The sequence below is a fragment of the Phoca vitulina genome, unplaced genomic scaffold (genome assembly GCF_004348235.1).
Source record: "Phoca vitulina isolate PV1807 unplaced genomic scaffold, GSC_HSeal_1.0 scaffold1, whole genome shotgun sequence".
NCBI lineage: Eukaryota > Metazoa > Chordata > Mammalia > Carnivora > Phocidae > Phoca > Phoca vitulina.
This window is the reverse complement of record NW_022589704.1, coordinates 108,886,422-108,909,380: the sequence shown is the minus strand read 5'-3', so window position 1 is coordinate 108,909,380 and position 22,959 is coordinate 108,886,422. Positions and strand designations below refer to the sequence as shown.

The following is a 22,959-nucleotide window of genomic DNA, read 5'->3' as shown; positions in this document are numbered from 1 at the left end:
ACTGGCATACCCCCAGTCTCTGAGCCTGGGAGGGAGGTTCCCATAGTTCTGTCTGCTGCCAGCAATGGGGAGGCAGGGCGGGCACCGTGTGGGTGCTGGGGACCTGTCATTACCAGAGAGGAGGAGCACCGGTGACCAGGGGCATTCATGTGGACAGCAGAAGCCCTTCCACAGCCCCGCTGGGAGGCTGCCTGTTTCAGAATCTCCTGCAATGCACGCACCCTCCTGCGTGAGTCAAGCCATCTTTTCCAGCTGGAGCCCGTCAGCTGACGGCACCCCAGCTGCCCCCTGAGCCGGCCCCCCATGTGCCCACTGAGTCACTGGCCCTCCTCCTCGCACCACGTGCCCTAGCCTTCAGCCCTTGGAGGACCCTGACTCTTCTTCAGATGCTGCTCCTTTTGCTTCAGTGTCTCCACCCACGTGCTGGGCCCAATCCCTGCAAGGTGGCCCGGGCTCAGTGCCCACAGCCAGGAGAACTGTGGCCCTTTCCTGCAGGCGCCTCCCCCACCCCCGACCCTCCACCATCCTCCTCTGTCACCCCCATCACCATGCCCCAGAAAGCCCAGCTCATGGGCATTTCCTGCCTGCTTCTCATGGGAAGCAAGGTTTCTGAGCTTCTGGGCACAGAACACACTTTCCCCTCCAGTTCAGGACTTGAGCCCTGGCTTGTTTCTGTGTCCAGGCTGGTATGGGCTGAGGCCCGTTCCTTTCTTGTCTGCACATGGTATGGGTGTCCCTGCCCCATGGGCTGCCCGGTTTCCTTAAATCCCAGCCTAGGAGCCTGTCCTAGCCAATGTCCTACTGGGCTTGGACTCCAAGAAAGGATGGGCAGGTGGGGCACCTGGGTGGCTTAGTGGGTTAAGCGTCTGACTCTTGATTTTGATTCAGGTCATGATCTCCCAGGGTCATGAGATCGAGCCCCACATCAGGCTCCATGCTCAACAGGGAGTCTGCTTGAGATTCTCTCCCTCTCCTTCTGCCCCCCCACCAGCTCTCTCGAGTGCACGCTCCTTCTCTCCTTCTCTCTTTCTCTCTCTCTCAAATAATAAATCCTTTTTAAAAAGTGGGGGGGGATAGGCAGAGCCTCTGGAAACAGTTCCTGTCAGGCCCCTTGTCCCACCCCTTTCACCCAAGCTGATTCCTGTGCTAGTGGGAGGGCCTGGGGCTTATGTGGGTCTGCCCCTGCTCTCCTCTCCCAGCCTCCTCCCCCACCTGGCTCCCTCCACCCCAGACGAGGTCTGGCTCCTCCACCAGGAGGGCAGGGGTCTTCTCCTGGGATCAAGGAGCTTGGCAGGGTTTCACCCAGGTGGGCCTCAGGAGGACTGTGCATTTGGAGGACCCTGAGCAGTGAGAGTTGGACAGAGGAAAGGGAGGGAGGATCAAGAACCATTTTCAAGGAGATGAGCCTGTGGGCCCCTGGCTAACTGAGATAAAAGTGAGAGCGGGGCCCAGGGCCATTTGTGTTCAGGGCCCTGGGGCAAAGCTGTTATAGCACATGTCCTTTCAGGGATGGTTTTCCTGCCGGTCTGTCCAGAGGCCTTTCTCGGGATCCTGCTTGCCACCTGTTTCCTGAGCATACCCACACCTCCCACAGACGGAGAAGGGTCCAGCTAATGTAAAGCAGCAAAGGCTGGTGCCGTGAAACAGGGAAACTGAGGCTTGGAGAGGCCCTGGCCCCACATCCTGCCTACATGTGGACCCTCCCAATCTGCTTTGCTCCAGGAAGGCATCGGCCTCTGGAGACCCCATGTCATACAGCCAGGGGTTCCCCCTCGGGGCTGAGGCCAGCTAAGCTCACTCGGAAGCAGGCACTCTGGCTGACGCACCTGCTGAGCTCACCTGGTGCCTGGGGCCCTTCCTGCCAGACACCTGGCCCCCGGGAGGCTGGGAGTAGGGAGGATGCCAGCTGATGAGGCCGCTGCCTCTTGCCACTCGTCCAGTGGTGTGGCTGCCCCAAACCTCCAGAACCTGCAGACCTCTGAGAGCAAGCCAGACCTTTTCCTGTCAGACCCTCTGGGACTCGGGACAAGGGCCCTGGATAGGGGAAGTAGGTCCCTCCTGCAGTTGGGACTCTGAGGGTGAAGCCCCCAGCCCAGTGCCTGCACATAGGTGTTTAGCAAAGATGAGATGGACAGACAGGCTCCATTTTGTCATTTTATTGTATGAGGTGAGACCCCCCCCCTTACAGAACGGGGCATGGGCATTTTCACCCCGTTCCTGTCTTAGAGGGAATGCATCTGACTCTTCCCTGAGGACTGTGTTGCTTCTAGTTTACTTTGTATGCTTTATCGGGTTAAGAGAAATCTCATCCTATTGCTACATTACTGAGAGTTTTTTTTTTTTTTTAAGATTTTATTTATTTATTTGACAGAGACACAGCGAGAGAGGGAACACAAGCAGGGGGAGTGGGAGAGGGAGAAGCAGGCTCCCCGCTGAGCAGGGAGCCCAATGGAGGGCTCAGTCCCAGGACCCTGAGATCATGACCTGAGCCGAAGGCAGATGCTTAACGACTGAGCCACCCAGGCGCCCCTTATTACTGAGAGTTTTATCAGGAATAGGTGTTTCATGTTAGCAAACGTCTTTTATCCATCTGTCCAGATCTATGATCTATTGGTATGATGAATCTCATTTAGGAATTTTTTGGCATTAACCCATCCTTGCATACCTGGGGTAATGTGACTTGGTCATAGCGTGGTATCTTCCATGTGTTTTGCTGGATAGGATTTGGTAAGATTTCTGTGTGGGTTTTTTACATCTGCATTGTGAATGAAAAGGGCTGTAATTTTCCTGTCTTCTCCTGTGTTTGTCTGATTTTGGTGCTGGGGTAATGTTGGCCTCTTAGAATGGGTTGGGCGGGGTTCCCTTCTTTCCCATTGTCTAGAAGCGTTTGTGTTAAGTTGGATAATCTGTTATTTAAAAATTTGGTAGAAATTGGGACGCCTGGGTGGCTCAGATGGTTAAGCGTCTGCCTTCGGCTCAGGTCACGATCCCAGGGTCCTGGGATCGAGTCCCGCATCGGGCTCCCTGCTAGGCGGGGAGCCTGCTTCTCCCTCTGCTGCTGTCTCTCTCTCTCTCTCTCTCTGACTCTCATGAATAAATAAAAAAATAAAAAAATAAAAAAAATTTTAAAATTTGGTAGAAATAGCCTGGCATTTTCTTTGTAGGGGTTTCTTCCCCCCACACCCACCACCTTTTTATTTTGAAAAATGAACCTACAAAGTAGTAAAGCCTTCGACCTTACGCCAGACACACCGAATGTTACTGTTTGGGCATTGGGGCACCCGCGCTCGTGCACATGAGCTCTCTTGCTCCGCGTACCGGCATGTATCTGTGTACGTACATGCTTACGCGTACACGTGTAGGTATACTTACATCCCGCGCTCGTGCACATGAGCTCTCTTGCTCCGCGTACCGGCATGTGTCTGTGTACTTACGTGCTTACACGTACACGTGTAGGTATACTTACATCCGGGCTCGTGCACATGAGCTCTCTTGCTCCGCGTACCAGCATGTGTCTGTGTATGTACGTGCTTACGCGTACACGTGTAGGTATACTTACATCCCGCGCTCGTGCACATGAGCTCTCTTGCTCCGCGTACCGGCATGTGTCTGTGTACTTACGTGCTTACGCGTACACGTGTAGGTATACTTATATGCGTGTCTGCTTTTTCTTTCTTTTTGGCAGAACAATTTCAAAGTAAGTTGCAGACATTTCTCAGTACTTGACTACTCGTAGGAGGAATTTTAACTACTGTTGTGATCTTTTTGTTGTTAAGGTGAAGGGCTACTTACACTTCATATATTTGACTGATGGCTTTTCTCTCTCTCTCTTGCATGTTCTCCTGGTGCCCCCACCCACGGTTGGCGAGAGCAGGTGAGTCCATTGTGGCTGTTTGTTCTCTAGAGGCCTTTCTCTCCTTTCCTCATGCCTGGGTCCAGGGGCCCTGGAATGGGCTACCTATCAGGGCCACACAGCTGCTAAGTGGCAGAGCCTTTGGCAAGTTAAAAGACCACACACTCGGTACCCTGTGCCTTGCCCAGCTCCTCTCAGAGACCCTGCGTCTGGGATTGCTCAGTGGTGTGGATGCCCCTGGTAGCTAGGAGACTGGCAGAAGAAGCTCTCCTGAGCCTCAGTTTGCCCATCTACAGAGGGGGTCTAATGGTGGTACCTACCCCAGAGGTTGTAGGAGCAAAGCTAGTGAGTGCCCTCTAGGCCCCACTCCTCACACCAAGCATCAGCCTCTCTTCTCCCACCCCCATAGAAGCACTTGATGGAGGGGTCCGTGGTTCGAGACAGGTTGGTGTCCCCAGCCCCCAGGATTAAGGGTCGCTGCTGAGATGGCAGCTCTCCCAACACATCAGCCGGAGGTGGCCACCCTCCCTGGGAGAGCAGAGCTGGGTCAGCAGGGACCACAGGGTGGAAGAAAGAAAGTGGGACACTGCAGTTAATTTGGGCCTCAAATGAGTCTGTTTAGTGTGTGCTCTGTCTGGGGAAGAATAGTTTGCATTCAGAGAACACACAAAGCCTCATCATTCCCCGGCACACTGTGTGCTTGTGCAGGTGAGGGGTGCATGTGGAAAAGGGAGTGTCCGCCCGCTCCTGTCCATTCAGAGGCTCTGTGGGGTCAGCGGGTTGAGCCTCGAGGAAGTCCCAGTGGTCCTCAGACCAGCTCTGGCCCTCCTGACCCCTAGAAAAGCAGACAGCGGGTAGTCTCATGGCTTCGGAGATGTCCTAGTGGCTGCTGGGGAGGCCCAGAGCTTCCCAGGCATCTGACTCTGCACCTCCTGTGAGAAAAATCAGATTGTATCAGGTGTATAAAAGGCTTTTACTCTTTGTATCTTGTTTGTTTCGTAATACACGCCTGGTCATATAAAATAGCAAAAACAGGAGAAAAGTGAAAAGCAGAAGAAAGAGCACTAGGCCCTGGGACCAGCCCCCTTTGCATTTGCATTTCATCTGTGCCCGGTTTATGTGTTTTCCAGAATGGCATCAAGTTGTAACACGGGCTCTGATGGGGTGCTTTTGCTCATCATGCACACATGTATGTTCCCGTGTTACTGCAGAGTCCCCAGAAGGGCCGCGTGGCCCGGTTGCCATGGAGCTGCTGGGCGCAGGTATCAAGCTGTGTGCCCCTGAGCTCGAGTTAAGCCCTGAGCTGTTTGTAGCTTGGCAGGGACCGTGCCCACCGAGCTGTATCGTGCTGCATGGGCCTTCCGTGCTCGGACTTAGCTGTAGGAGCTATCTTGGCACAGAGTCCCAGAAGCTGCTATTATTGCCTGGTGAATGGCAGGAGCAGGTTCAGTCCACACGCGTGCTGCCCAGCCTGGCGGGGCCCAGCACTGCCTCCTGCCTCCCTCGTGGGCCCCCGCCTCATCCTCCTTGGGTCCAGGCGGCCGTGGCAGGTCTACAGGTCCGGGCTGTGCGGATGTGGGGGAAAGAGCCTCAGCAAAGGTCTGGAAGCTGCAAGAGCAAGCCCATGAGCCCGGCTGGGATTCAAGCTGATGACAAGCAGAGGCCGAGGCTCTGGAGGCAGGTCTTGGGCTGAGTCAGCAAGCACACGGCCCCACCCAGGGAAGGAATAGGGCACAGTCACCTTCCCTTTACCCCGAGGTGTGAGTGTGTGTGTTCAGGCAGAAGTCTCACGTGCTGGGTATCAGAAGCCAGGAAGTGCCAGGCAGGCAGGCGTGAGTTATGAAGGGGCAGCCACCGTGCACCGTGAGCAGTGCGGTGGGGTCTGGAGGCCTGGCTGGGGTCACCTGCTGGTCAGCCCCCACTTCGCTGGAGCACTGCCCGGGAGGGCAAAAGGAGACGTGAGGAGGTGGCTCTCACCCCCGGAGCGGAGCACCACTTGTGCTGCTCAGGCGAGAGTCCAGGGCTGGGGCTGACCCCAGCCGTGACTGGTTGGGGGACAGCAGGCAGTCTCCCACGATGCCATCAGCCAGTCCTTTGCTCATGGGAGAAGAGCTCTCCGGAAAGGTCCACGCTTGGTTTGGTGGAGAGCAGCCCCAAGCCTGGCCTTGCTGGGAGGACGTGCCCCCCCCCCCCAGGGCGGGGCTTCCAGAGCCCCGAGCAGCCACAGCCTTTCTGGTCGCCTGCCAGGAGAGGCACTTGTGGGCCTGGCACCCCAGCCCTCACTCTCCAGCCCCCGGACACCTCCGGTGTCAGCGCTGTCGGGAGAACGGCTCCCCAGCAAGAGGCCTGCTGGGGGTCTCCTGCGCCCTCACTGTGCACAGTGGCACGTAGCCCTGCACGTAGCTGGCAAGTGCATCTCCAGGGAAAGCAGCCCTAACCAGACTTCCTCGGCAGAGCACCCCCAGCCACAGGTCCTAGATGTGTCCCCTGAGATGCTCTTACAGGGAAGGGGGATCATCCCTGGTCAAGAATGGAGAGTGACTAACACACAGGCTGGAGCCAGGAGGGCCCCTCATGGCACCCCAGCCCTGGCGTAGGACCTTCCCACAATCTGGCAGCTCAGGTGTGGTGGGTGTGGCACCCCACAGAGCATGTTGGCCTGATGGGTAAGTCACCTCCTGCCCCCCAGGCCTCCCAGGGGCCTGGTGAGAGGCCCACGGGATCACAAAGGTCAGGGGCCTTGGGGAAAAAAGCTTGGGCTTCCCCAGGCGTGGAGCCCCACTCCCTGGTCAGTTGCCCCAAGGAAGAAGGCGAGGGCTTCAGGATCCAGGAATGCACTGCTCTGGGGTCCAACCAGGGGCATGGTGCCTGCCCAGCCAGTGCCTCAGATTCTCTGTGCCACAGAGCCAGGGGGCTGAGGTCGCCTGCTCTACTTTCCTAAAGCTTGGCTAACCTTGTTTGTAAACGAGGGAATATTTTCCTCTGCTCCAGATGTTGTCAGGGGCGGAGGAAGGGGCTGTTGAGGTATTTCCTAAGCCCAAACTAACCCACTTGTTTTTCTTCACATTTTGTCAACAACTTGGAATTTCTAAACAGAAATTTTATTTTTCCCACTGTTTAATAACAGTGTCCTTCCCTTACTGAAATCACGAACTCCCCTCTGCATTTGTGCGCTGCCCTCCCCCATCCCACCTCCTCTTCCTCTGGAGATTTGTCAGGAATGCTTGCTCCTCCCTGTCCTTCAGATGTCACACCTCAGAGGCCCCATCAGACCCGGAGCTGGGATTAGGCACCCACCCTTTCCACTCCAGGCACTAGCCACTCTTCCAGCCCTTCCAGTGCTACGGGAGGGCAGAGCTGTACTTGTCCTGTATGCGGCAGGTGCTCCTTTGAAGGAGAAAAGAAGAAGACCAAGGGGACCATGGAGCCCAGGACGGGGTGCTGAGCCCTGAGGCAGAAAGGTGAGGTCACCAGGCTCCCACCTCTTGTACCTGCCTGCACTCTGTGCATCTGCCTGGGGCTCGAGGCTCCTCACCATCCGGGCTGTAATGCTCTTTTACTGACAGCCTTTTTACCAGGCCCTTTCAGGAGGCTAGGAGGTCCAGGAGGTGGTAGGTAAGGCTCAGAGGGGTCCTCACTCTCCCCAGGCCTCATAGTAGGGGAGAGAGCCAGCAGAGTCTGATACTGGAGCAGCTCCCTCCATGAGGATGCCTCTGACCAAATCAACCTGAATGCAGAGAGCTCCATCTCACCCCAGTCTCCCCTTGACATTCCCAGCCTCCTAACCAGGAAGCCTACCTGGGGGCACGCGATGAAGAGAAGGGGTGGGGGCTGTGAGCTCCCAGTACCACTCCCTGTGGGGAGCAGGACCTCACTCAGCTTGAGCCGGCAGCAGGCAAGAACTGGCAGTCAGGGGTGCCCATGTGCTTAGAGGAGTCAGTGCACGCACCTGCAGGCAGGGGATGCCTGAGGAAGGTCCTGGAAGGAGGATGCTTGCTGGAAGGCCCCGTCCTCAGTTTCCATTGGTCCTTGGTCAGACAGCCCCTGTCACCCTGGCCTGCTGACACCCCCACACAAGAGCTCTGCTTCTATGTCCTTTCGTTCTGACAACTCCTCCTAAACAGTAAGGGCCCAGCACCAGACTGAGGTGTGCAAACCAGCTCCTGGGGTGCGGGGCGTGCATGGCATGGGGAGCCATACCACCACTCCCCTACACACCCTGCCTGTCTTCAAGACCTTTGATCCCAGAGACCCTGGAAGTTGGTGGGGGCAAGGTCAGAGAGGCCTGTCTGGAGCTGTGAGCCCACGTGGCTCGTGTACCCTGGGCACACTTAGGGCCTCTAGCTGGGCCCTCTTCCTCCTTCCGGTGGGGCCTCCTCGGGGCACAGACTTCTCCCTGGGAGCTGGACTGTGTGACAGCAATGGGGAAGGCGTGGGGACTCATGGCAGCCCTGCCCCTGCCCTGTGAGAGTCACGCTCGCTGCTCCCTGCCTCTGCCCTATGAGAGTCACGCCCGCCACCCATGCATCCCGCAGCCCTGGAGGGACGGGTCTCCACCCACCAGGCTTCCCGGCAGGGGACACAGTACAGCTCCGTGCGTGTGGCAGTGTCCGCGGCCATCTGGCCTCAGGCAGGAGGAGCTGGAGGGCCCTGCAGGACCGGCGGAGAGCAAGGTACTGCCCGGGCTGGACCAAAGTCCAGGGCTTCGGCTCTGCTCCCCATGACCGGCGCCCCAGGGAAACCGTGTCAGGAGGACAGTCACGGCGGCCGTGTGAAGTGTAGCGCTCCGTGTCGGTGCATCCTAGCTGCTGGTCTGGATAGGTATTTTTCTTTACGAAGACCGCTCTGACTCTTAATGAGCTCACTGTACTTTAAAGGAAAGGGATTGGAAATTGTGTTCATAATTTACTTTAAAAAATACCACCGCTCCTGGCTATGGTTTGGTGAGTGGTCAGCAGGTGGCTGGGGGCCAGCCTTGCGGGGCGACATGTGCATGCCTTCTGGGGGCTGGGGCTCTGTGGGGAAGCAGTTCTCATCAGGCACTTACGGTCTGGGTCCAGGTGGGCCTGGGCTCGAACTCCAGCACCACCGGCAGCCAGCTCGGTGGCGAGGTTTGCTGTTTAACCTCTGTGGGCCTGGTTTCCTCATCTGTAAAGTGGGAATACTTCCTTCCACAGCATGTCTCTGAGTGTCCAGGATGACCATGGTAAAGCACTGAGGTTCACCAAATTAATTAATTCAGTCGTTACTGAGCCCTTGACACCCCGGGCCCTACCCCAGACCTGGCTGGCCCCACCCCAGGAGCTTACCCTCTGATCACGCCCCAGTCCTTATGCTTTGGCCCTGAATAGATGGATTAGGTTCAGAGACCAAAATAGAGTAGCCATTTATTCCCCTCCCTTTGAAAAGGAGTCCAGCGTAGGCAGGCCCGAGTGATGGTGCAGCCACAGGAAGCACCGAGAACCCAGGTTCTGTCAGCCCCACCATCCCCAGAGAGTAGGGCTTCTGCCTCACAATCCAAGATAACTGCTGGCGCTCTGCAGTCACATCCACATTCCAGCCAGCAGGAGAACAGGGGGAGGAAGCTGTCTCCACACATCCAGATGGCCAGACTTAGTCACACAGCCACACCTGGCTATAAAACATTTCCTGGGCTTCTTCCTCCTCGGCACTTCTTGCTGTTTCCTAAGCCTGAGGAGTCACCTGGGGGCCCATGTGAGTGCTGCTCCCTGTAGCCAGACTCCCTTCCCACTGGAGGAATTTAGCTCACGGGGTGAGGCAAGGAGGCCCTCCTCACTTTGCCAGAGGTGGGTGCGGCAGGCCAGCCTAGTGTGCTGCGCCCCCTGCTGGAGGGGCACGGCAGGGCACGTGGGTGGAGGCCCTGCTGCTCAGGCCCTGCCCAAGCACAGCTCAGCCTTCAGGGGCCAGGTGGTCTTGGGCCAGTCTTTTATCTCTCTGCGCAAGCCACCCCCACCCCCCATCCTCTCCAGCTGCCCCCACAGGTCACTGTGTGGTCGATGAGGGGCTTGGTCAGACTTCGCTTACCCCAGAGCTCCCATTCTGGTGTTTCGCCAAGGGTTGTGTCAGCCGAGGGCTCTACCTGTCCTGGGAGGAGGGGTGGAAAGTGGCCACGCCTGCACTCACAGCCCCTGATCACAGACCCAGGTATTTCTGGAAGCAGAGTCAGTTGATCACAGCTGCTCTGTGGACACGTTACCTAAGAAAGGGATGGCCTTATGCAGGCATTTTCTACCATGCATTCGGAGAGGGGGCTCCCCAGGCTGCCACTGCCAGCTCAGCATTTGATGATCTAGGTTTCTGCTGCAGGTGCCACGTGGGGCCTGCTCCCACGGCACTGGGTGTGGTGCGGGGAGGTAAGTCATGGCCAGAGCCAGTGGACAGTCCGTTCGCTGCGTCAGGTGCTGGTTCACTCTTGTACTGCCTGGGAACTGGCCCATCTCCTCCTGTCCATCCTCCCACTGCCCATGCCAGCACTGAGAGGGCCTCACCTCTCCCTCCCACTCTGCTCCCTCTCCCTTCGGCCTGCACTGCTCACCAGCCAGGCCCTGTTGAGGATGCACATGAGGATCCTGGCTCAGAGAGGAAGGGTGATCCAGCTGACAGCCAGCCAGCCAGCCAGCTGCTCCCCCTGGGGAGCTGCACCTGTGGGCCTCTTCCTGTCACAGGAAGGAGGCGGCCACCGGCCCCACAGAGGGCAATCTCGGGGAATCAGAGCTAAAAATCAGACTTGCATTTTTGTAAGGCAGTAAATCCCCCATCAGGATTCGGTGCTGGGTCATTTTACTGCATGAGCTCCATTCCCCAGAGCTGGCCTGGTGTACAAGCCGCCCTTTCCAAGTCCAGCAGGCCAATGAGAACAGCAGGACTGGGCTGCTGGGTGCTGTCAGGCACCTGGCCTATAGTCAGCAGCAAGCAGTCCTGCTGGGGCTCAGCTCAGTGAGCTAACCACAGCAGGTCAGGCTCCCTGCTCCAGCCACCCTGAAGGTTGTCGTTTCCTTCCTGTAACGTGGACCCGGGCCTCGGTGAGGGCGCCGGCTGCCCTGCCCTGCAATGCCCCACAGGCCCTGGGGTGAGACAGTAATCAGAGCAAGACTTTGGGGAGGCAGGGCTCCCGGCACACCAGCCCCAGCCAGCCCGTGAGCAAGGGCTGGAGTACTCGGGTCAGCTCTCACCCACCCGGGCAAGCTCTCCTCAGTCCTCCCTCTGAATTCCCAGATACTTCTCAGAGTAGATCCTGGCCTCATGGTGTGGCCTCTGTCCCCACGAATAGGGATTCCTGGACACTGAGAGGCCAAAGTACACAGTTGGGGGTGGAAGGGGGTGTGAGTACCCCTCACGGAGCTTCCCTGGCCACTCTGGGACCCCCCCCAAAGGTCAACCTTAGGGGGGAAAAGGAGCTGGTCCTCCAGGGGCTCTTCTTGTGACCCATGGCATTAATTTTCTTCCAGTGACTATGTATCCAAAAGTAATAACAGTAGTATGTCTTTTTTTTTTCCTTTCAAAAACTTTGTAATTCTGGCTGTAAATGACAGTGTCCTCACTCGCAATTAGGGAGCTACAGCTCTGTTGTCACTGGTTAGACAAATCTGCCTTTATTTCAGGGTGTGAGTTTAGAGACTGGTGGGTTGGACCCTCGTTCACAAAACTGCTGCGCGAGCCTGCAGCCCAGGAAGGTGAGCGGCAGCATGCCCGCGCCTCTGAGATGCCAGCCAGCTCACATGTTGTCACAGACGACGAACAACGCAAAACTGCCCCTTTCCTGTGGCCTCTCCGTGCACAAGCACCCCATACCAGGCAGCAGAGATGTTTTTATAATGCCTGTTTATTTCAGTTATTTCAACAGCGTGCACTCATTGTAGACAATACAGATATGTATAAAAATGTTGAAGTAGGGACACCTGGGTGGCTCAGTCGTTAAGCGTCTGCCTTCGGCTCAGGTCATGATCCCAGGGTCCTGGGATTGAGCACCGCTTCGGGCTCCTTGCTCAGCAGGGAGCCTGCTTCTCCCTCTGTCTGCCGCTCCCCCTGCTTGTGCTTGCTCTCTGTTTTGCTCTCCTCCTGTCTCTCTGACAAAGAAATAAAAAATTTTAAAATGTTAAAGTAACCCATTTGGGCATATGGGTATTCCCTAGACTTTCAACTTTGCTGTGAGTTTGAAAATGTTTATAATAAAATGTTAGCAAGAATCCATAACCTCACCATCCTAAAGCAGCTCCTTAATCATACACTTGCCTGCTGGGTGGCGATCACAGAGTGCAGCTCGGGGGTCGGCAGGGGCTCTTCTATACATCTTTGCCTACGAGCGGCTCTGCTCTGTGGTAGGTGTCTACGATCTCCTCCCCACCTGGCTTCCACGTCTCCTGGGTAGCCAACGCGCAGCCAACATTCTGGAACAGCTTTGCCACATCCCAGCCCTTCTTGTTAGGGCACAAAGCTAAAGCCCAACCAGCCCTTCACCCAGCCACAGAATCCTGTGCATTCACCCAGCTCGGGGCTTCTCTCTGCCTGAGCCAGGTTCAAAGTCTGGTTTCTGGTCAGAGCCCTGGGCTGCCAGGGGAGGGTAGGGAGTGGGTGGGTTCAGGCATGGGGTTCAGATCAAACCCACACTCTCAGGGCAGGAAAGGGAAAGTGAAGCCGCCTCTGGCCACTGGTGTCACCCGTGGGAGGGGCAAGGGGGCAGGTGCGGGCTCTGGCCTTAGACCATTCATTCACCTCATGCCTGCGAGCCCAGTTGTCACATAATTGATAAAGTTTGAGCTATACAGAGACGGTGGTGGGCTGACTTGGCTGACGCCCACGGGCAGGTGGGAGGGGGAGGGGCTCCTGAGGACAGTGAGAAGGTGCCATCTCCCTGATCCGAGCCCCAGAGCTGAGCAGGAGCCGCCTCTCGGCTGTCACCCACTTGCCCACCACCTTCTCCTCCAGGAAGGAACTGAGAGCTCATTTGCCGCACCTTGCAGAATTTTTCCAGAGACTGTGTTATGTTGTCAACAAAGCAGGGCTCCCAGACACCAGGGGTAGAGTTGTCCTGTAAAAACTCAGACTTAAAACTTTAGAGCCGGCCACTGCCTGACAGCAGTGTTTGGACTCAGGAACAAGACACATTCCTTGCCCACTAGGATCTTACACGATTGTGAGATGCGCTAAACCAGTGCACACGAAAATGCCAGAGCAGCTAAGTGCACAGAAAGCATTAAACCTAAGTAATCAAACACAAGAATGCATGGTACAGGCAATAAATCCTGTGGGCTGTCAGGAGTGATTGCAACCCATGCAGACTAGAATTACTTCACAGCATAAAATTTCTTTGAAGTCCCACGTTTTATCTTTGAAATCCATGTGAATGCTGCACTCCATGCCGTTACCCATCTGAGCTGGTTTTCCTATCAAATGAACAAGACCCCTCTTGGTCTGGCCCTGCCTGCACCTTGAGCCTCCACTGCCCCCCTCAAGTCACAATAGGCTGTGCCCCCACCATCTCCGAGAAGCCCCCCTGACCCTGCCCCATTTGGGAGGAATACCCTCCGCCCTCCCCCCATTTGTCGCCTCCCACTGTCCTTGTGGGTCCCACCCAGCCCAGAGCACTTGGACACTGAGTAACTGAGAGCCATAGCCCCCCTCTAAGCCTGAAACTTGTCCTCTGTGAAAGGGGAGAAAGGCCTGCCCCGCCCCCCCGGGGCCGTGCCTGGCATGCTGTGAGCCTCAGTGACCATGGCTGCCGTTGCTGGTGTGAGGGACCTGGGGGCGTTGCCAGTTTGTGTCCTTTGCCATGCAGGGCACTAACTGGATGAGTGGTGGTGAGCACCCCCTGTGCCTCAGGCTTCAGGGGAGAAGATATGGGCAGGGCCTCCTCGTCACCCCTCCAGTTCTAGTATGTGCCTTGTTTGGCAGTGTTCCAGTCACAGGCAGGACAGTCTGGGCTGGGCCGTGCACTGGGCAACTTTCCAGGCCTGTCCCAGGGCAGAGCAGGCAGATGTGCTCCACAGAGACCTGTCCTGGAGGTCAGGGTCCCATGGACACCCACTTAGGCCAGGACATGGTTTAGGGCTGTGCTCAGAGAAAGGTGCCAGAAGCTTGCCACCCCAAAATAGCATCATTTGCCAACCAAGTCACTAAACAGGGTCCCTGCATTGGGACTGGCAGTGCTGAAGGGGAGCCCCAGAGTGGAGCTGACCCTCTTTGCACCCCAAGGCCCTCCTGGGTGGGAAGCCAACCACCAACTGGATGCTCCATCTTCAGAGAATTGTGGTTCCTTCCTAGAGAGGCCACAGAGCAGCCCGCTCACTGAAGCATGATTAGCTCACGAGCCAAAGCTGATGCCCATAGGGGGTGCCCTACTCGCTGTGGCAGTGTTAACAAGTAGAAAGGGGGGGGGGGGTTGCAGGCAGAGGGAGCATGGGAGCAAAAGTAGAGGGGACTGGTGCACTTTGGAGAACCGAGGCTCCTCGTGTGACAGAAATGATAGTTCACCTGCAAGGCCTGCTAAGGAGAATCTTGGTTTGGTTTGTAAAACTTTTTTTTAACTGTTACTTATCACAAAGTGTTTTATAAACACACAAAGGCATTTGCATAGTGTTTGTAAGAAGTAAAACGTAACATAAACCCCCACCCCCCCCCCATTGCCTGCCTTAAGGAAGTGGTTGGTGCCCTGGAAGCCACCATGAACTAGTGCCGTCCCCAGCACCCGCCCAGCCCAGCACACACCGAGGCCGACTTCTGCCTTGAATTTGTGTGTGTATCACCTCATCACCTTTTTTTTAAAAATAATTTCAACATCTATGTATGTATCACTAAATAGTACTTTCTGTGGCTGTGTTTATATTTGGAAATGATAAATAGTATCATCATACTCTATTGAATTTTCTTAATTTGCTTTTTCTTTGCAACATCTTACCCGTCAAACTGACCCGAGCTGTTGTAACTAGAGTTCATCTGCGTTGCTGAGCAGTATTCCAGCGGAAGAATATACCGCTGCTTACGCACACGTGCCACTGTAGCAGACGTTTGGGGCGGTCGCGGGCAGGGCAGCCATGGACAGTCTTACCCACACCTCCCGGTGAGGAATCACGGGTCACAGGCTATGTGTGCCTTCAGCTTTCAGTGAAGACAGTCCATAACAACTGTCCCGTAAGCAATTGTTCACAGTTGGCATTGGCCCGCTTCTGGTTTGCCTGTCTAGTGGGTATCACATTGTGGCTCAGTGTGCCATTTCCTCAGTGACTAATGAAGGGGAGCATCTTTCCATACGCTTTTTTGGCCAGTTTCCTCATTGTTGTATTTTTAATGTTTTAGTTAAAATAGTCTACGTACAGGCTTCAAGACAAATCATTCCAGGAGGCTTATAGTAAAAAGCAACAGATCTGCTTTTCCTTTCCATCCTCCCCAAATTATTACTTGCAGCTCTTCAGTATTCTTCATGTACTTACTTCCATATTTCTAAATAATTTATGGTCCTCTTTCTTGATTTATTGATTTAAACATTATCTGTTTGCTTTTTGTTCTGGTAGATGAAGATTAAATGTTCTTAAGCCTTTGCACATCCTTCTCCATACCCCACCCAGCTTCCAAGTAGAGTAAAAAGCTCAAGTTTTTATTAAATCAATAGTCACTGTTTACATTATGATGTCTCTAAAAGCATTGTTTACTTCCTTTGCCTAATAGAATGCTTTATTTTCTTTTTTTATATTACTTCTTGTTTTTTCCTGGAATTAATGATAGCCCTATTTTTTTTTTTACTTGCTTTGTTTTTTATCTTCATAAACGTAGTTTTTTCCATGTGAATTTTTTTCCACAAATGTTCTGATGCAGCAGGTAATCTGTCCATGCCCCTTTTTTCCTGGAACCCCTGCCCCTCTGCTCCTGGGAGGCCTAGTGGGATGCACAATTGACACCCTCGATCTCTCTCCTGGGTTGGAGTTCCTGTCTCCCATGCAAAATACTTTGTTGTTATTGTTTACTAAATAAGATACCTAGTCCAATATCTTTCTAAAGCAAGATTTATGGAAAATAAATGTCCTGAGTTTTTGCATGTCTGAAATGTCTCCAACCTCCCCTCACATTTGCTTGATAGCTTGGTGGGGTCTGACATGTCACTGGTCATTTTCCCTCAGCATTTTGAAGCCGTGGCTTCATTGATTTGTAGCATATGGTATTGCTACAGAGAAAGTGGGTCCCTTTATGACAACGAGTTCTCTTTATGTATTCTGTTTTTCTGTCCAGGTGCTGCATGGGTCATCTCTTTAATCCTGGGTCTGGTCCCCACATTCACTTGCTGGGCACTTGGGGAGCCATTTCAGGCTAAATGAATTATATACTCCAATTCTCATTATTTCCTCATCTCCTCCCCTCTGCCTCCTCACTCCCCTCTTTCTGGAAACCTTGTCGCTTGGCACTTCGACCACCTGAATGGACAGATCCTGCTGGAGAGTGATAGGCAGAAAGCCCCCTGTTTTAGGGGGACCCCAGATGTCAGTGCAGGAAGAACTGTGCTCTGGGGCAGGGTCTAGATTAGCCTGGTGGCAGCTCTCTGGGCACGGGAGGGCAGGTGCTGGGGACAACAGTGAGAGTGCAGACTGTTGTTTGGCCCCTGCCCAGTTCTTCATATCCCTGAGTCATGAGCCCCTTGGCACCTTCATAGAATGTACATCAGGTCACATCTTGGGCAGGAAGCTGCCTGATGTGGTGTGTGGTCGGGCATCTGGTGGGCTTCTTCTGGCCCCACCACACTCTGCCCTCTGTTCATTTCTGGACAGGGCCCCTATTCCCTCTTCCATCAGACAATAAACCAGAACATAAAGAGCCAGTGTGTCTGGTGGTGTGTATGACGGGCAGGGAGGGCAGAGTGAGGGAGGCAGGAGCAGGGCTCCTGGGCGGAGGACGGCATGGGTACAGGCCTGCAGCCAGAGGTGCTGCTGTGTCATGGCAGCAGTGAGCGAGGGCCGGGGCGGACAAGGTGGAGGTGGGCGTCGGGCTCACGAGTTCTCGAGGGGGCCGACAGACTATGGGTGTGTGCACCTGCAGGGGCTCCTGCATTGCCCAGACGAGAGCTGGAGCCTGGGGCTGCTGGCCCCTTGAGCAGGTTCCAGAGTCTGCCTGAGCCCTTTTTTTCCACCATAAGCAATGTCTGGGGGGGCAGAATCGGGGGGGGCATTCCCCAGGGCATGGCAATGTCCTGCACGGAGAAGGTGCCACATAGCCATCCTGATGCCCTTCCCAGTCACTGTAGCATGGGTGAGCCCCTGTTCCTGCCCAACTGGGCCAGGATCCAGGGATGCAGCGAGGAGAGAAGGCACTCTGCTTAACACGCACATGGTGCCCAGGGTGCTGTGGGGTCAACGTGAGCCCCAGAGGCTCAGGGGGAGTCAGCTTCTCAGGCTTCACCAGGGACCACAAACAGGAAGCTCCAAGGACCAGAAGCCTCATCTGCATCTTCTGGAACCTGCCAGATACACCAGCGCCTACTGTACCCTTGGAGACCCCTCAGTGACCCCACCCATGGGCCCTTAAGCCTTCAAACACCCTGGCAGCCCAGCTATCTAACCAGGCACAGGGCAGCTTGCACCATGGCTTTGAGGAAGCAGCCTGAACTCGTCCTGCCTCTTGATTTGCTGTGTGACCCTGGGCGAGTCACACACCCTCGTGGGCTAGGAGCAGAGGGACTTGAAAAGCAGGCAGGCCTGCCTCCGTGGACAGGGCTCCCACCAGTCCTGGCTGTCCAGATGGAAGCTGTAGGTCACTGGGTAACCGTTACCTCGATGGCCAACATCAGTACAACAGGAGAGACTCACAGCCAAGGGCTTCGGGGACGGCCACACCTGGTCTCCCCAGGACCTGGAGGCACCAGTGGTGGGAGGGCTGATGGCCCTGTTCCCATCACAGGGACCCGTGAGGGTGTGGGAGCAGCTGGGGCTCTGCCAGGCCTGCCCCCATCGTGGGACACAGGACCTTAGCCTGAAGACCATGGGGGCACACGCTGGGAGGGGTGCCCGTGCTCTGTGTGCACGGTGTGTTCTTGCCCTCAGAAGTCACCTTGGGGCCATGTTGAACTCCAGCTGGCCTTGGCTGGCAACAAGTAGACAAGCCTCTCTGTCAGTTGACACCTCAAACTCTGGTTTTCTGTGTTCAGGAGGAACTACCAGGCTGGCCCATTTCCATGTGAGTGATCAGGGCCCCCCAGGCCTCCAGGAGTGAAGGAAGTCCCGATAACCCTCAGCCTGCCCTTGGGGCCTAAGGGCACATGCAGGACCCGGCAGGGCAGGCAGCGGACACCTGCACATGGGGCTGTGTTTGTTCATAGGTGTGTTTCTGGGTGCATCCCTGTGTGTCCGTCTGTCTTGGCCTCTTCAGAAGCACTTGACATGGTCAGGATTTATAAATGTCTTCTACTTCATTCCTAAAGAGTTGACCCTTAAATGAACTGACCTTTCTTGTGCTGGCCACATTTAGGGGCTTTCTCACCGAACCAGGGTCTGCAGAGGAGAGGCCACCCACCCCACCCCAGTGCTGAAGCCGCTGGGGACCTCCAGGCGGCGGCATAACCTCTCAGGCTTGGTGTCCTCCACTGGGGGCTGAGGTGCTGTGTGAGGTGACCTCCTTGAGGCGCCTTCTGTCTTGGATCCTCTGACCATCTCAGTCTCGACCCTGGGGAGTCATGTTGGCCCTGCTGAGCACACACACAGGAGCCAGCTTCCTTCCTGCCCACTCCCTCCCCTGAGGGAGGCTCTGGTCAAGTGAGCTGAGAGGTCAGTGTGAAGTTACCGCTGGGACAGAGGCCCACGGAGGTGGCACCAGCTGAGGTCTGAAGGATGAGCCGGAGTCAGCTGATGAAGCAGAGAGGGAAGAGAACACAGCTTGTGCCAAGGCCCTGGGGTTTCTCCCCAGGAGCCAGGGAGAGGGTCAAAAGGAGGTCCGCTGGTCACAGAGGGCCTAGGAGGGTGCAGGTGGCCCTTTGTGCATCTGCCAAGGGCAGCAAGAGCCCCCGAAGTGTGTCCCATGGGAGCTGGGGTCAGATGTGGGGTGCAGGGCTCCCCACACTGTGGGAGCTGGAGCACCTGAAGCAAGCGGTCAGTGCCGAGGCTGGGGCCCGGTACGTGGGGAGGGCGCTTCCAGCGCGAACGAGGGCCCGAGGCGGCGATCACAGAGCAGACCCCAGGCCTCAGAGAGGAGTTGGTGGTCAGGATGCCCGCCGTCCTGCCCTCCACTCTCTACTGAGGAAGACGCCCCTGACCCCCACTGCCCAGGTGCTCTCCACTGTCTGCCTTGTCCCCGGGGTGGCCCAGTACCAGCCAATGGAAGCGACAGGGAACGTCAGGTGGCCGACTGCTGCCCTGTCTCCTCAGCAGTCTGCATAGAAGGACCAGTCTTTCCCTCTGCTGCCCCCCACCCCCACCCCGGAGCTACCCCTGGCTCTGCTTGGGGGATCCCGAGGCCCCTAATGAAGGTGCTTCAGACCCGCCCCCCTGCAGTTTTCTAGCTGCTCCCCTCTCAGCCTGGGGTGACCTGCAGTTGTACCCCACCACCTTTGCTTTTGCCAGTTGCCATGCCGACCCCCCAAGGCCCCCTGGGAATTGTGTAGTCAGATCCGCGCACTGCCAGCAGACCCCTTGAGGTGCTTTGTGCCCCTGCAGCTCTCACAGGGGGCAGTGTGAGGGCGGGGAAATTATTGGGTGCTCTTCGTTGGGCCTCAGTGAGGAGGGGCAGTGTGGATGCGCTCTCATGCCGCTGTCTGGGGCGGAGGGGGCAGTTCCTTCCGGGAGCTTCCCCGCCCCAGGAGTGGCGCTCCTTGGCCTGGGACTGCTCCCACCAGGCGCAGGCAGCCGGTTCTCCCAGCCCAGGAGGAGAGGCTTCCAGGAATGACCTGTCTGGGGTGGACCCACCCACTCCAGGCCTGTCACAGGAACATCTGGCAGCCGCCCCACTGTCCGCTGTGTCCCAGTGCCATCAGGCCAGTCATCCTGCTGGGCAGGGACATGCCTGTCGTACCGGGAGTCATTTCTCCCATGGTGTGGATGCCCCTTCCATACAGCGCGGGGAGGTGGCATCTGGAGGGATGCCTGACTTCCTGGCGTGGAAGCAGTTCCTGGGGCACAAGGATAAATGGTGGGTCACCCGGGGGTCCTGGGTTGGGTGGTCTACTGGCGCCACTGCCCCACTGGAGCGGGGGTGGAGTGGGCCTGCTGGAGGCCCTGACCAGGCCTGCACGTGCAGCCTGGGACTGTGAGTGACTTCTGCCGAGTGGCCCCTTGAACAGCACCTAGCCAACCACTGTGAGCAGCTCTTTAAACCACTGGTTCCAGGTGGCATCGGCTCTGGGGCCCCCTACTCCGCCCCACCACAGGGCAAAGACAGGTTGTCCCTCCTGAGGAGTGAGCAGATAGGAGGGCGGCCTTGGGGCTCAGGAGAAGACCCTGGGCCCAGGGTTCAGGAGGCACTGAGGCCAGGCGCTACGGGACGACACCATGATGGTCACAGCTGACAGACACAAGGGTGACTGTGTACCCTTTGCAGGTTAGGTCACCTCTCTGATCCTGGGTTTCTCACTCAGAAGTGGCTGTTTGGAGGACATAATGGTGGGTCCCCCAGGATACACCCAAAGCAGTCAGATTTGTGCCCTTACCTTACCCCCTGTCCCCATCTCATTACAGGAAGTTCTACTACATCACCCTGCTGCGAGACCCCGTGTCCCGCTACCTGAGCGAGTGGCGGCACGTGCAGCGGGGGGCCACGTGGAAGACGTCGCTGCACATGTGTGACGGGCGCACGCCCACGCCCGAGGAGCTGCCGCCCTGCTATGAGGGCACGGACTGGTCGGGCTGCACGCTGCAGGAGTTCATGGACTGCCCCTACAACCTGGCCAACAACCGCCAGGTGCGCATGCTGGCCGACCTGAGCCTGGTGGGCTGCTACAACCTGTCCTTCATCCCCGAGGGCAAGCGGGCCCAGCTGCTGCTGGAGAGCGCCAAGAAGAACCTGCGGGGCATGGCCTTCTTCGGCCTGACGGAGTTCCAGCGCAAGACGCAGTACCTGTTCGAGCGGACGTTCAACCTCAAGTTCATCCGGCCCTTCATGCAGTACAACAGCACACGGGCGGGCGGCGTGGAGGTGGACGAGGACACCATCCGGCGCATTGAGGAGCTCAACGACCTGGACATGCAGCTCTACGACTACGCCAAGGACCTCTTCCAGCAGCGCTACCAGTACAAGCGGCAGCTGGAGCGCAGGGAGCAGCGCCTCAAGAGCCGGGAGGAGCGCCTGCTGCACCGGGCCAAGGAGGCGCTGCCGCGGGAGGATGCCGAGGAGCCGGGCCGAGTGCCCACGGAGGACTACATGAGCCACATCATCGAGAAGTGGTAGTGGTGGCCGGCCATGGGGGGGGGGGGGTCCTTTGGGGGGGGGGGGGGGGAGGGGGGAGGTGAAATGAGACAGACAGACCACCCCACCCTAGAACTCTGGTGGGAAGGGGGTCCCAGATGCGCTCTCCAGAAGGTAGATGCGTGCTGAACAAGGATGAGGGAGTGGGACGTGGCGCCCGGCGGGGCTGGTTCTCACGGTTCCCTCCCAGACCAGGGCTGTGAGGAATCAACCAGTGCGACTCCCCCCAGGCCGGAGGAGAGTGCGCTTAGGGACGCCCCAGGCAGGGGCCAGGGGTAGGTCGCGTCCCCGTTTTCCTGGCCTCAGCTCACTCACAGCGGCCGGAGGTCTGAAGACAAGAAAAAGAGAGTGATGAGACTCGCCCCGCCAGGAGTGCATCCTACCCCCACCGTGCACCCCTGCTTGCTCTCTCACCACCACAGGCCAGCAGCGGCCTGACACCAGCTCCAGGCGCCTTCCCAGGCTCAGGCCACCCGGGCAGTCCCTTGGCCTCTGGTGGCCCTGGTGTCCCTGGGCCTGAGTGAACCCCTTCCCTGGGCACACAGGCAGCCCCTTGAGGTGTCCTCAGGAATGGAGCTCCTAGCTCACCCATCTTCAACGGTCAGGGCCCACCTTGCCTGAAGCCGAGAAGACTCTAGTCCTTCCCCTGGGAAGCCCACTCTCTCTCGGGCCCAAGGTCGAAACGCACAGTCTGGCTTCATGCTTTGGGTCAGGAGATCAAAGCACACCATCTGGGGCCCCTCCCCCCCATTTCCCTTAGTCCTCAGGCTGAGGAGGGCTGCAGGGAGATGGGCCCACATGCACTATCCCCCATTCTGTGGGCAAAGTGCATCCCAGGAGTGGGAAGGCTGTGTCCAAGGATGCTGCCACCTGTGTCCAAGCCTCCCCCCTCAACTGGCCTTTGGGGGTGACCACCTAGCCAGACCAGCTAGACAGGAGGAGAGTCTCCCCTGCCCCATTTACCTTTCTGACCCTCTGAGATTTGGTAGACTGTCCCTGGCCCCGGGCTCATCGCTTGGACATTTATTCAGGGCTCATACCCCACTGTTCCCACAACCCCATGTGCAAAAGTACAATCAAGCCTCCATTGGCCAGAGCACGGCAGACTGCACCTGCTGCCCATGAACCATATCTTGGGGTCATGGTGGTTCTGTATGGCCAGGAGAGGGGACTCAGACTCTCAGATTCTCAACTAGAGTTGGAAGAAATGCTCTCGGTGGCCCCCTAGCACCCACATGCACGGCCCTTCCCACCCCAGGCTCTCCCTGTATTTCCCTTTGCCCACCCCCTGCCCACAAGCTGGTCAGGCCCTGGTCCTGGCAGCCCTGCAGATTGGAGAAGCCATGTTCCATATCCGTTGTAGACACTTCCCCCCTGCCCTATCCCTCTTGTGCTCCAGGAGGCCAGGCCACTGTCTCCTCTGGGGGTGCTCTCCCCACATGAGGCCCAAGACCTGGGCTCTGGGAGCAGAGTGTGAGTCCCACACCCAAGGTGGAAGAGTGCCCTGTCTCTCCAGGAGAGGACCCACACGTGCCTGCAGGCCCAAGGGCAGTGAGGGCCAGGGCTGGCCTGCTGGAGGGCAGCAGCCTCGTGGGCAGATTCCACCAGGGGCCCTCCTCCCTGCCCCAGGTTCTCTTCAGCCATCACAGCTGTCCCACCACAGAGGTGTGGAAGCAAGGAAACTTCCATAGCACAGGAAATGCTAATGTGCTGTC

At 56.9% G+C, this 22,959-nt stretch overlaps 1 protein-coding gene across 1 annotated transcript in view; it reads left to right on the top strand.

The window, feature by feature from the left end:
* HS6ST1 (heparan sulfate 6-O-sulfotransferase 1) overlaps positions 1-21,256 on the top strand; it is a 41,708-nt gene extending 20,452 nt beyond the window's left edge. Inside the window, exon 2 of the mRNA XM_032412804.1 lies at positions 20,518-21,256. Coding sequence (XP_032268695.1) covers positions 20,518-21,226 — 709 coding nt within the window. The 3' untranslated portion in view covers positions 21,227-21,256. The remainder of the gene's footprint in view (positions 1-20,517) is intronic.
* The last annotated feature ends 1,703 nt before the right edge of the window (positions 21,257-22,959 follow it).